Source organism: Nicotiana sylvestris, chromosome 9 (genome assembly GCF_000393655.2).
Source record: "Nicotiana sylvestris chromosome 9, ASM39365v2, whole genome shotgun sequence".
Taxonomy (NCBI): Eukaryota; Viridiplantae; Streptophyta; class Magnoliopsida; order Solanales; family Solanaceae; genus Nicotiana; species Nicotiana sylvestris.
Window position 1 is genome coordinate 76,775,972 of NC_091065.1, and position 12,512 is coordinate 76,788,483.

The following is a 12,512-nucleotide window of genomic DNA, read 5'->3' on the forward strand; positions in this document are numbered from 1 at the left end:
TTGGATCCTTTTTCAGCCTTTTGAAATATCCATGTCCTTTTTCAAAATTTAGACGAAGCTCTCATTTGTTTTTCAAATACTTTTCTAAATGAACTATTTAATGGAATTCTATGGAGGTATTATTCATTGCATAATCTCTCATTGAGTTAATTAGATTTTGTGACAACTGATATCATTTCAATTTAATAATTAAATAAAAAAAATTTAACTCTTTGCGTACAATTGTATACCCCGTTGGTATAGCTATATACTATACTGGTATTATATGATAATTGAAATATTTTTTGGTTGTATTAACTATATTTAATTGATACACTATTTAATTTTTTTTAATAATAGTAATGTAGTATAATATCTTGAAAACTTTAATATATTAATATGTGGTACACTATTTTTTGATTTTTCTCTTTATGCATATGTATTATGTAATAGTAGTATAGTCATATAGTTGCGGAAAATTAACCAGTAAAGTTGTATATCATGTTGGTATAGCTATATGCCATATTGGTATTATATGGTAGTTTGAACATTTTATTTGGTTGTTTTATAGTGCTGGAATTTATATGAACATGATTTATAGTGTTGGAATTTTTTTGTGCCGATGTATATGGATTATGTATATTATGTAATGTTTCTATAGTTATAGGCAATTATTGGAACGACCCCATACAACTATATACCCTGTTAATATATGGAATGAGCAAGTTGTTTTGCGAATATTTAGCTTAGAATGTGAGCATGTAATTTTCTCATACTTTTATTGCATCCTTTAATGTTTTGGTACAATAGTATAGTCGCAGATAGTTTTAACAATATTCTAGAGCAATCATATACTCTGTTGGTATACATGTATACCATATTGGTATCATATGGTACTAGAAGTCTTTTTTGCTACTTATACTTTTATTGCATTTTCCAATATTTTATTAGCATTTCTATTTTAACTAGTACATATGGAGATTTGGTGGCCGTAGATTATGTTTTCTTGCTCCATAACTGGTTGTGTTACTGCTAATGGTAGAGTGTGTATTAGTATTTGTAGGGAAGGAGATCAAGGTTTGCATCATTGCATGGCAATCACGTATTGATTCTTAGAATTTGATTATGTAATTTACGGTGCCCAGCAATAGTCAGTGTGATATTCAGTGAATTAGATCAAGTGACAACTGATATTATTTCAGTTTAATAATTGAATTTAAAAAATGAGAAAAAGGCAAAAGGTATATTATACTAGTTATATTAAACAAGGTAAACAAATATTTACTATATCAGTTATTTTTTCTTATTGTATAAAAAATAATAATAAAAAATAGTTAAAACAGTAAATGAAATTAGATTATGAAGAGAAAAAAAATATTAAAAAAAGGAAGTTTAAATGAAATTAGAAAAGAAAAAAAGAAAAAAATACGAAGAAAACGAGAAAAAAGGAGAAAAAAGAAGAAGCATAGAAATAAAAAAGAATTGAAGAAAAAAGACAAAATTCTCCATAAACTACTATGGGTAAAAGTTATAATTAGTTTGATGGATAGACAAAGATAAATAATTTTATTTTTATGGATAACTGTGTCGTTCTCCCTTTTTTCAAACTTTAGATGTACGTGGCTGAGTTAGGCTTTGACAGTATGTCTAAATTTGAAGTTTGCCTTTTCAAAACTTCGGACTTTCGGGTGTGAACTTAAACTTTAATAGAGTCCAACTTCAAATGCGAACCTAAGTAGCAACAACATGAGGTTTAGTATGAAGTTTGCCAAAATTAGTTAAACTTTAAATAATTTTTAAAAATCGAATATGTTTTAAATAGGAGTGCTACAACCAGTTACCCTGTGCAATTCCTACCTTGTTTGTGGCCCACTAAAATTGGGAGAAACTAAAAATAGTCAGATTTACAACTGGTCGTTCAAAAATAGCTCAATTTCAAAAGTAATTACAATTTAGCCACTTTTTATGTAAAGATAAATCTGAGCGAAAACACTGTTCAAAACCCGAAAAATACGTTAGTATATTATACTGGAGTTCCAGCATAAGTATGCTTGAACTCCAGCATATTATACTGGAGTTGCAGGATAAGTATGCTGGAACTCATAATATGATGGAGTTCTAGCAAGTATAATTGTCCAGTATAATATACTGGAGTTTGGAGCACCGGTGCTCCAGTCTCCAGTATATTATACCGGAGTCAGCAAAATATACCGGTCCGGCATAATATGCTGGAGTACAGGTGCACCGAACTCCAGTATATTATGCTGGACCCGTCTCTGTTGCAGCAAAATAGTGGCTATTTTTCATTAACTTCGAAAACACTGGCTATTTTTGAATGATCAGTCCGAAAACTGGCTATACCGTGCTATTTTTACACTAAAATTTGGCTTTAAGTTAGGTATCTTTACACAAATAGCCGCTCGAATTTACTGTTTACTTTTTGTAGCTGGTATACATAGATTATACACTAATTATATATATATATATATATATATATATATATATATATACACATATTATTTCTAGATTATATAAATATTATACATCACCTCATTATTTTTGAAGGTTGGGTAGGTGGCTATTTAGGGTAAAAATTGCACGGGGCGCCATATTTGGTCGCCCCCATTTAACCTATACCCATTTTTTAAAAAAGTTTTAAATTATACCCATTTTTTAAACAACTTCAGTCCCCTTTCTCCTCCTCCTTCTCCTCCTCAAAGTTTTATCTTTTCTTTTTTCAGAAGTAAGGTTCATGAAACTAGGCGGGAAGGTGAATTTCGTCAAAGAAGGGGACAAGTTCTCTGTCTTGGTGTACTCTTAAGTGTTTACCTTCTCTTGTTTTCTTTACAAGTTATCAATTCCTACTCCTTGAAAGTCTTTCTTTGCATCAAATACCTGAACAGTAGACATCAGATGCAATTCATGCATCATTAGATGAACAACCAAGAGCATGGACTACTGGAATATCACTGAGATGGAATTCCCAATAGTGGGAGGACTAGTTATCCCAACTGGACCAAAACAACATGCCAGCATAAAACTTAAGAAACAGACAGTAGGGAATATAAGCAGAGCTGAGGATAAACAAAAGGAGACACGAAATGCCCCCTAGAGCTCTAGAGCTGAAGTTCGCCAGTTACAAACAAAAACTTCAGCTTTAGAGCTGAAGTTCGCCAGTTATAAAACAAAACTTTAGCTCTAGAGCTGAAGTTCGCAAGTTACAAAACAAAAACTTCAGCTGTAGAGCTGAAGTTCGCCAGTTACAAAAACAAAAACTTCAGCTCTAGAGCTGAAGTTCGCCAGTTACAAAATAAAAACTTCAGCTGTAGAGCTGAAGTTCGCCAGTTACAAAAATAAAAACTTCAGCAATTACAAACAAAAACTTCAGCAAATAGAGAACAAAACTTCAGCTACTATGATTAAGTTCAGCAATTACAAACAAAAACGTCAGAACACTTGATTCAGCACACTTGCTACTTCAGTCCCGTCTACTAGAATGCTGAAGTTTTGCGTGATTGCCTTTGCTACTTCAGCCCCGTATGCTGAAGTTACGTGAAAAAGTGGTTACGCTTGTATTTTTTTTTTTGCAAAGCGGGCACAAATTAAAACGTGGCCCAAAAAGCGGGTATAGATGCAAATGCCTCTATTTAGGTTATTCAGGCCCAATAATATAAGAAATGTTATAAAACAAAGACTATAAAGTAAAGACAAGTATAGAGAGAAATTGATATATTATTCGAATTCAAACTGATGTACATAATGAACTGAAATCTCTTCTATTTATAGAAGAAAGGAAGCTGTTATGTAAGCTGCTACTATACCAGATATGGATAATCTTCTACTGAAGAGCAATATTTATCCATAACGGAGTACTGAAAGGATAAGCTTATTATACCCGATATGGATAATCTTCTACCGGGGGTAATGTTTATCCATAACTGGGTACTGAAAGTATAAGCTTATTATACCCGATATGGATAATCTTCTACCGGGGGTAATGTTTATCCATAACTAGGTACTGAAAGGATAAGCTTATTATACCCGGTATGAATAATCTTCTACCGAGAGAGCAATGTTTATCCATAACGGAGTACTGAAAGGATAAGCTTATTATACCCGATATGGATAATCTTCTATCGGGGGTAATGTTTATCCATAACTGGGTACTGAAAGGATAAGCTTATTATACCCGGTATGGATAATCTTCTACCGAGGATAATATTTATCCATAACTGGGTACTGAAAGGATAAGCTTATTATACTCGGTATGAATAATCTTCTACCGGGGGTAATGTTTATCCATAACCGGGTATCGAAGTGATAAGCTTCTTCAGGAAGCTTATTTCCAATAGAGTACTTAAATAGATAAACATATTTACGGTGGAGTCCCATATGGATAAGCTTCTTCAGGAAGCTTATTTACAACGGAGTACTAAATGAACATCCATAATATAATATATTTATAACACTCCCCTTGGATGTTCATTAAAAGATAATGTGCCGCATTAAAACCTTACTAGGAAAAACCACGTGGGAAAAAATCCTAGTGAAGGAAAAAGGGTACACATATTTAGTAATACGCATTGCTGGCTGCCTCATTAAAAACCTTATAAGGAAACCTTGTGGGAAAAACCTTAGTAAGGGAAAAAGAGTACAACGCGCATTTTACTCCCCCTGAAGAAAACCTTATTTCAAATATTTGAGTCTCCACATTCCAATCTTGTATATCATATTCTCAAAAATTGATGTTGGTAAAGATAATCTGTTGGATTGTCACTTGAACTAATTTGATGCACATCAATGTCACAATTTTCCTGAAGATCATGTATGTAGAATAATTTTGGTGAAATGTTCTTCGTTCTATCTCCTTTTATAAATCCTCCCTTTAATAGTGTTATGCATGAAACATTGTCTCCGTATAATATTGTGGGTCTTTTATCACATTCCAACCCACATGTTTCTCGAATGAATCACTGATCTCAATCATATGCACTCCCTGCTTGCCGGTTTGAAATCGAGCTTTATGGGTATCGGATAAATAACCTGCATCTGCATTACCAATACGATCTGCACCACTTTTGTTAGCATTAGCAAGATAAATAAGTGCACCATCTACACCGAGATAGAGTATTTCAGGACCAAGGAGCTCCTCATCCTCTTCTAGAGGTTGGAACGGATCCTTATTCACTTCAAGTGATTGAATATTCATTGGTGTACTTAATGGGTACACTTTGTCCATGTAAAAGTATTTTTAAGACCCTCTTGGAGCTCTTCCGGAGTTTCAATAAGATTTATGTCACCAACATAAACAACAAGTGTAACAAATTTTGATGACATTTTCTTTATAAAAATACATGGACAAATAACATAATTTATGTAACTTTCTTTCAGCAAATATTTACTGAGGCGATTATACCACACGCGCACAGATTGCTTTAAACCGTACAAAGATCTTTATAATTTGATCGAGTACATTTCTCAAGACTTTGAATTATATGCTTCGGGCATTTTCAATCCTTCAAGGATCTTCATATAGATTTAGCCAAATAAGTCATATAGGTTAAGACTTGTATCTAAATGGTATGACATCTTCAAGTGTCTGGACTGCTAGTCCGATCCTCACAATCTTTTACAATATTGTGCACTATATTGTATTAAATATATCGTCGACGATCATTTTGTGTCAGTTCCGAAGCGACATAACTTGTGGAGATCTCATCACTTTCTTTATTTTCAGGTACCTGAACTTTTTCGGGAGTTTCATGAAATGTTCTGTCGTGGGCTCTTCTAGAGCTTATTTCCTCCTCATTATGATCATTTCGATCATTAGCTCCTACTATTTTTCAAGGATTGTTACCTTTGGAACCGATTGGTCTACCACGCTTCATGCGTACAGTAAACTCTATCCTTCAGGGACTTTAATTTTAATAGGAGCATTTGCAGCTGAAATATGATATTTAATTTTGGATCAGCAAATGCTTCTGGCATTCGACTTGAATTATCTTCTAAGTGAGGATCATGATAATTCGATTCATATAGCATATTTTTCAACTGTTTATTCCATCCCCCAAATGTTAGAAAAACTAACATATATCCCCAATCATCTTTGGGAAACATATCTTTGTGTATTATGGTAGAGAAATTAATCATATACCACGCAACAAAAGATAGTAAAAATATTTGGTTTCTGATCCTAAACCAATTGTGAAGGGAGGACTTATCATATATTGTTGATCTGATGCATACAAGTGCTGCTATATGCAATTTAGAAAATCTTAGACCAACACATAAAGCTTTGTTCTCATAAGCAATGATTTAGCCATTAATATGAGGTATTCAATGCTAAACCAGCTTGGATATAAACCAGCATTATCAAGATGAACTGTCTTGATTTCATAATCTGAAAATTATGCTCTTAATCGAGAAAAGCAATTCCAAATGCCAAACTGCAGGTTGACAATAATTACACATGTAACCATCTCATATATGCACCTATAAGTGGTTCACATGATAGGTGAATGGGCCCATATTCACCTTTTATATATTTCAGAATCAGGGGTCTTAGTCCCAGCTTTAGCTGGTATAATCAATTCATTATGAGAACAAGCAACACATGAGAATTCCTGAAGAATCTTCTAGTTCTTTAGTATATGCTTATCTGAATTCTCAAATAGCTCATTTTAAAAATGGCAAATGAAAACTTCAAGTTTATCATGCCATGTGCTATCTCTTAGTAAACTTCTGGTTTACTATGGCATAAAATTTTGCTTTAGTAAACTTCTGGTTTACTGTGATACATGATATAATACAAATTAAAGAACAAGGCGGGTAACTTCTCACATACATATTATTTTACCCCCTATGATTGTGGAAACATGAAAATTATCATTCTTCCAATCATTTGTAGTCTCAATATGATAGCCATTTGTATTAGTAAACTTCAGGTTTACTACAACATATGTTTTGACCATAATCATATAATATGAATGACATATTTGTATATAAGCTCTTCGAGAGCCTTCATTTATTATCCACAATCTAATATTTATCTGGCACTACTGGTGTCATGTATTCTTTAGGCAAACATTTAGCTCTTCAGGAGTTGTTGATACATTTTGTACTATCAAATATTGCTCAGACACTGCTGGTGTCATGAGAGAAAATCACAATCAAATAAACAATGTAAAACAATTGTTTAAGCACACGAAAACTCCTCTTCATAATATTTTTCCACTTCAGGAGGCAATTTCAATTGTGTTACTTCTTCAGGAGCAAATTTAAAATACGAAATATTGAGTATATATTCTCTCAATTATATTAACTCTTCTGGAGGTGAATTGTAATGTATTCACATCAAGAGCGCGTTCATATTTACCCGACTTATTAGTATTGTCACATTCACTTCAGGGAATGGATTAATATTATCAAAAGTTCTCATCCTTCAGGAAATCGAACATAATTATCTGAATGCGCATTAATCACATCAAATTGTGATGCCTCAACTTCTTTTAAAATATTTACTACTTCAGGAGCAAATCGAGGCGTGCATTTAATATAGAGAATATTTATGTAGCTTATCTTCAATTGTAACCATAGAAAGCCTAAATTATCACTTCTGGTGATCATAGGCATATACCACTTCTGGTAGTTAACAAAATATAATTACAATGAGATATACGAAATATAACCACTTCTTGTGGTTGTATATTTCTTGCAAACTCTGCTAGAGTTTAAGTTGATCTAATAATGTTATCCATATTCTTCAAAATGACATAAACAAGATATATTATAGTAAACATCATTATCAAATCATAATTTTTCTTTATGTACAACAATTACATAACCATACTATCTATTACAAATAACAAAAATTAAAATATTTACATTTCTACAGATTCACCACCGATTACATGACTTGTTTCTCCTTCTGGGAGTGCAAGGTAATCAGTTACATCCAAATGCATGAAGTCTAAATTATCTTCAGAAATAAAATTTGCTTCAGCATTTTTCTCTGTCTTCTTTAGGGAGGCTTGATAAAGCTCAACCAGGTGCTTTGGCGTACGAAAGGTACGTGACCAGTGCCCCTTTTTCTCCACATCTATAGCATGCATTTTCTGCATTTGGTGCTTGCACCGCTTCATGCTTTTGTTCCTTCTTTTTCCACTGCTGGTGGTGAGGAGTGTTCTTTGGTGCATTATTATTACCCTGATTAGAGTTTCTTTCCCGACTACGACCATGACCACGACTGGGGCCACGACCTTTTCCACGTTTAGCCTGGTGGAAGTTCGTCTCATTCACTTCAGGGAATGGACAAGAACCAGTAGGTCGGCTTTCATGATTTTTCATTAATAGCCCATTATGTTGCTCGGCTATAAGAAGATGTGAGATAAGTTCAGAATACTTTTTAAATCCCATCTCTCGATATTGCTGTTGCAGGAGCATATTCGAGGCATGAAAAGTGGTGAAAGTTTTCTCCAACATATCATGATCAGTAATATTATCACCACATAACATCAATTGGGAAATAATTCTGAACATAGCAGAATTATACTCACTGATAGATTTAAAATCTTGTAGCCTTAGATGAGTCCAATCATATTGTGCCTGTGGAAGAACGACCATCTTCAGGTGGTCATATCTATCTTTCAAATTATTCCACAGTATGACTGAATTTTTAACAGTAAGATATTCCATTTTCAGGCCCTCATCAAGGTGATGGCGTAGGAATATCATTGCTTTGGCACGGTCTTGGTTTGATGCCTGATTTTTGTCTTTGATGGTGTCTGCCAGACCCATCGCATCAAGATGAATTTCAGCATCAAGCACCCAAGACATGTAGCTTTTGCCCGATATATCCAGGGCTACAAATTCAAGTTTAGAAAGATTTGACATTATTTAGGAAAAGAAAGTTCTTACCTTAGATACTCTCAAAATATTTGCTCGAGATGGCATAGTCTCGTGCTGATAACGTGTTATAAAATAAAGACTATAAAGTAAAGAAAAGTATAGAGAGAAACTGATATATTATTCGAATTCAAACTGATGTACATAATGAACTGAAATCTCTTCTATTTATAGAAGAAAAGAAGCTGCTGTGTAAGTTGCTACTATACCAGATATGGATAATCTTCTACTGAAAGCAATGTTTATCCATAACGGAGTACTGAAAGGATAAGCTTATTATATCCGATATGGATAATCTTCTACCGGGGGTAATGTTTATCCATAACTGGGTACTGAAAAGATAAGCTTATTATACCCGATATGGATAATATTCTACCGGGGGTAATGTTTATCCATAACTGGGTACTGAAAGGATAAGCTTATTATACCCGATATGGATAATCTTCTACCGGAGATAATGTTTATCCATAACTGGGTACTGAAAGGATAAACTTATTATACCCGGTATGGATAATCTTCTAACGGGGATAATATTTATCCACAACTGGGTACTGAAAGGATAAGCTTATTATACTCGGTATGAATAGTCTTCTACCGGGGGTAATATTTATCTATAACCGGGTATCGAAGTGATAATCTTCTTCAGAAAGCTTATTTCCAATAGAGTACTTAAATAGATAAATATATTTACGATGGATTCCCATATGAATAAGCTTCTTCAGGAAGCTTATTTACAACGGAGTACTTAATGAACATCCATAATATAATATATTTCTAGTAAATCACATGGAGCGAGTCCAAAGCAAAGTAGGCCCAGCAATGAAGGTTCGTGAGAGAGTTGGGAACTGCCAACTGGCGAGAAAACATCATCTAAAAAAAAAAATTGACACTTCGACTGAAAGGAAAGAAAAAGCAACGTGAATATCACCACCACCACTGAAACTCTTCCCTCCAATTTGATTCACTGAGCTATGAACTTCTTCAAATCTATATTATCTGACGATCCGGATCCGGACCCCCCAATACCCAAAAAGCTCCAAGAATCTACACCTGAACAATCACACGAAACCCCTGACAATGACGTCGACGTTGACCCGGAGCACACGCCCGATTCAGGATCCGATTCAGCTGCCGACGGTAGTGACGGTGGTGTTTGGAGCTTCGGAGGTCTGTTCAAGACGTTGTCAACTCGATCCGAATTAGTGCTCGAGACGTACCGCAAGGATCTGCAGGAATTCGGATCCGGGTTGAAAAAAGAAACCGAATTGTTCCGTGAAGTAGCTAGTCGGGCCGTTAAGGATCTTCCTAATTCTATCGAGGTTATTGACGGCGTCATCAAGTCTACGGCTGAGATTATTTCACAAGGTAAAGATTCCCTTTTAGCATCCTCTGATGATGTTGAACCCGAAACCCCTGATCAAAATCGGGTCTTGAACTCGGCCCGGTACAGTCGGTTCGAATCTCAATTGATTAATATCCAAAATGACCCAAATACATTCTGTTTGGAGCCTGAGGATTTAGAGGAGTACAAGAAGTGGAAATTAGGGTTTGATTTGAAGGAGAAAAGTGAGGAAGTTGAGAACTTGATTGGAAATATTGTATCATTAGAAGGTATCTACAAAAGGGTTGTGCCTAATGAAGTTGATCATGAGACGTTTTGGTATCGTTATTTTTATAGAGTGTACAAGCTTGAGCAGCAAGAGAGTGTTAGAGCTAAGCTTGTGAAGAGAGCAATATCTATAGATGATGATGATGAAGAATTGTCTTGGGATGTTGATGATGATGATGATAATGAACAAGAGAGCAATGCCAAATCGAAAGTTGATGAGCAGGGAAAAGAGGGTTCATCTGTTATTGAAAGCTCCGTTGATGATGTAAAGAAATTGGCTTCGGCTGAGACTGAATCTGCTAATAAGGACTCGGCTAATGTTGCAAAGGAAGTGCTTCCGGATAAAAGTGAACCAAGCAAAGAGGATTCAACCAATGTTGTTAAACAGGCCGCTCATAGTGATGAATCAAAAACTTTAAGTTCTGCTACTGTTGTTAGGAAAGAAGAGAATCAGTCTAATGCAGATGGTGCTGGCAAGAGCCATGTCGTAGAATCGAGTGGGAATAGCGAAGATACTAAAAAAGAGAACTCTGAAGTTACTTCTTTGAGTAAGAAGGAGGGGAATAGCGAAGATCCTAAGAAAGAGGACCCCGAAGTTACTTCTTTGGATAAAAAGGAGGAGAGGGCGGCAAAAGGTTCAGATGGGAAAGGTGATAAGGATGAATCTGGTAAAGGTGGTGATGTCTCTACAGTGTCAAGTCAAAAGACGGGGGCTGATGAGGAGGACTTGGATTGGGCTGAGATTGAAGACATTGAGGGTAATGACGACAAAAAGGCAACTTCTCATGCTACAAGTTCCAATAGAGCTGATTTGAGGAAGAGGCTTAGTGTTGAAGAGGATGATGAGGATTTGAGTTGGGACATTGAAGATGATGATTAGCCTGTGAAAGCTTGATTCTCAGACAAACTTAAGATATGCAGGAAGCTAGATGCCAAAGTTGTCAGCATGCAACATAACTCAAGAGTTGAACGTAACCTCTTGATGCCTAGTAAAAGTAAGATAATGCTTATCGTATCGTGCAGTTTGTTTAATCATGATTCATGATTTTCATTCTTTATATTGAAGTTTTAGTTTAATAGTCAAGTTTGTTATGTCCAGCGGTTCATTTATAAAAAGTGAACATGTCTTTCTGCACCTTGTATACTTGGGAAATTTGAATGGAAACAATGATGTTCATAGACAAAGTACTATCTATTATTCTAATGCATTTATGAACTCCCCGGTGAAGTGTGTTCAGTTCTTTGGAATAATATTGTGAACGCTTGCGATCGTTCGTATAAAACAATATCTTTTTGTTAGGTTTCCTACTTTTTTGGTATACTTCTTTTGTACTGACGTTAGGTTTGCCCAAATATTAATACATATTTATTACTTTATCAAAAAAGAAAAATGCTTGCAATGTGATTATGTGTCTTGGGAGAGGAGGCAGATAGCTATTAGATAACCGCTGATTTCATGTTCTCACCTCCCTATTTCAGGAGTCAACTGTCAATTGAGCTTCTCTGAACTCTACAATTTTCTTGCTCAAATCAAATGTTTTGTTAGCACTTCCTCAGGTGGTCATATATTCGCGTCACATCGTAGTTTAAATTATCATTGGTCGACCAGTTCAGCCACTTATAGAAGCATGAGCACATTAAATAAGGCAAATCTACAGAGAGTCTTCAGTTGGATAAAGCTTATCTGTGTCTTTCAGGTAACCATTTCCATCAACCATAAGAATAAGATGTCATCTGCTTCAGGGCTTTAGTTCAAGTGGCAAAGGTTGGGGGCATGTGACTTAGCTGCAGGTTTGAATCCTGAGGCATGCGTGCGAACTAAGCCTGGCATTTAAGTGGAGAAAGGTAGAGGGGTGGGCCCATTATCCTCGAGTTTTGTTGTTGTTGGTCCTAAGGGTTGGCCCAAGACGGATTTCCTGGTCATATAAGAAAAAGATATCTTAAACATCTAATTGGGAGGATGATACAAGAATTTTCTCCGCCTTTAAAAACATTAGGTAGTCTCTTTTTCCCAAGTAAT

At 35.1% G+C, this 12,512-nt stretch overlaps 1 protein-coding gene across 1 annotated transcript; it reads left to right on the top strand.

Moving 5' to 3' along the window:
* The first annotated feature begins 9,717 nt into the window (after positions 1-9,717).
* Positions 9,718-11,677, top strand: LOC104220119 (uncharacterized). Its single transcript, XM_009770937.2, has one exon. The coding sequence runs from the start codon at positions 9,855-9,857 to the stop codon at positions 11,370-11,372; it is 1,518 nt and encodes a 505-aa protein (XP_009769239.1). The 5' UTR covers positions 9,718-9,854; the 3' UTR covers positions 11,373-11,677.
* The last annotated feature ends 835 nt before the right edge of the window (positions 11,678-12,512 follow it).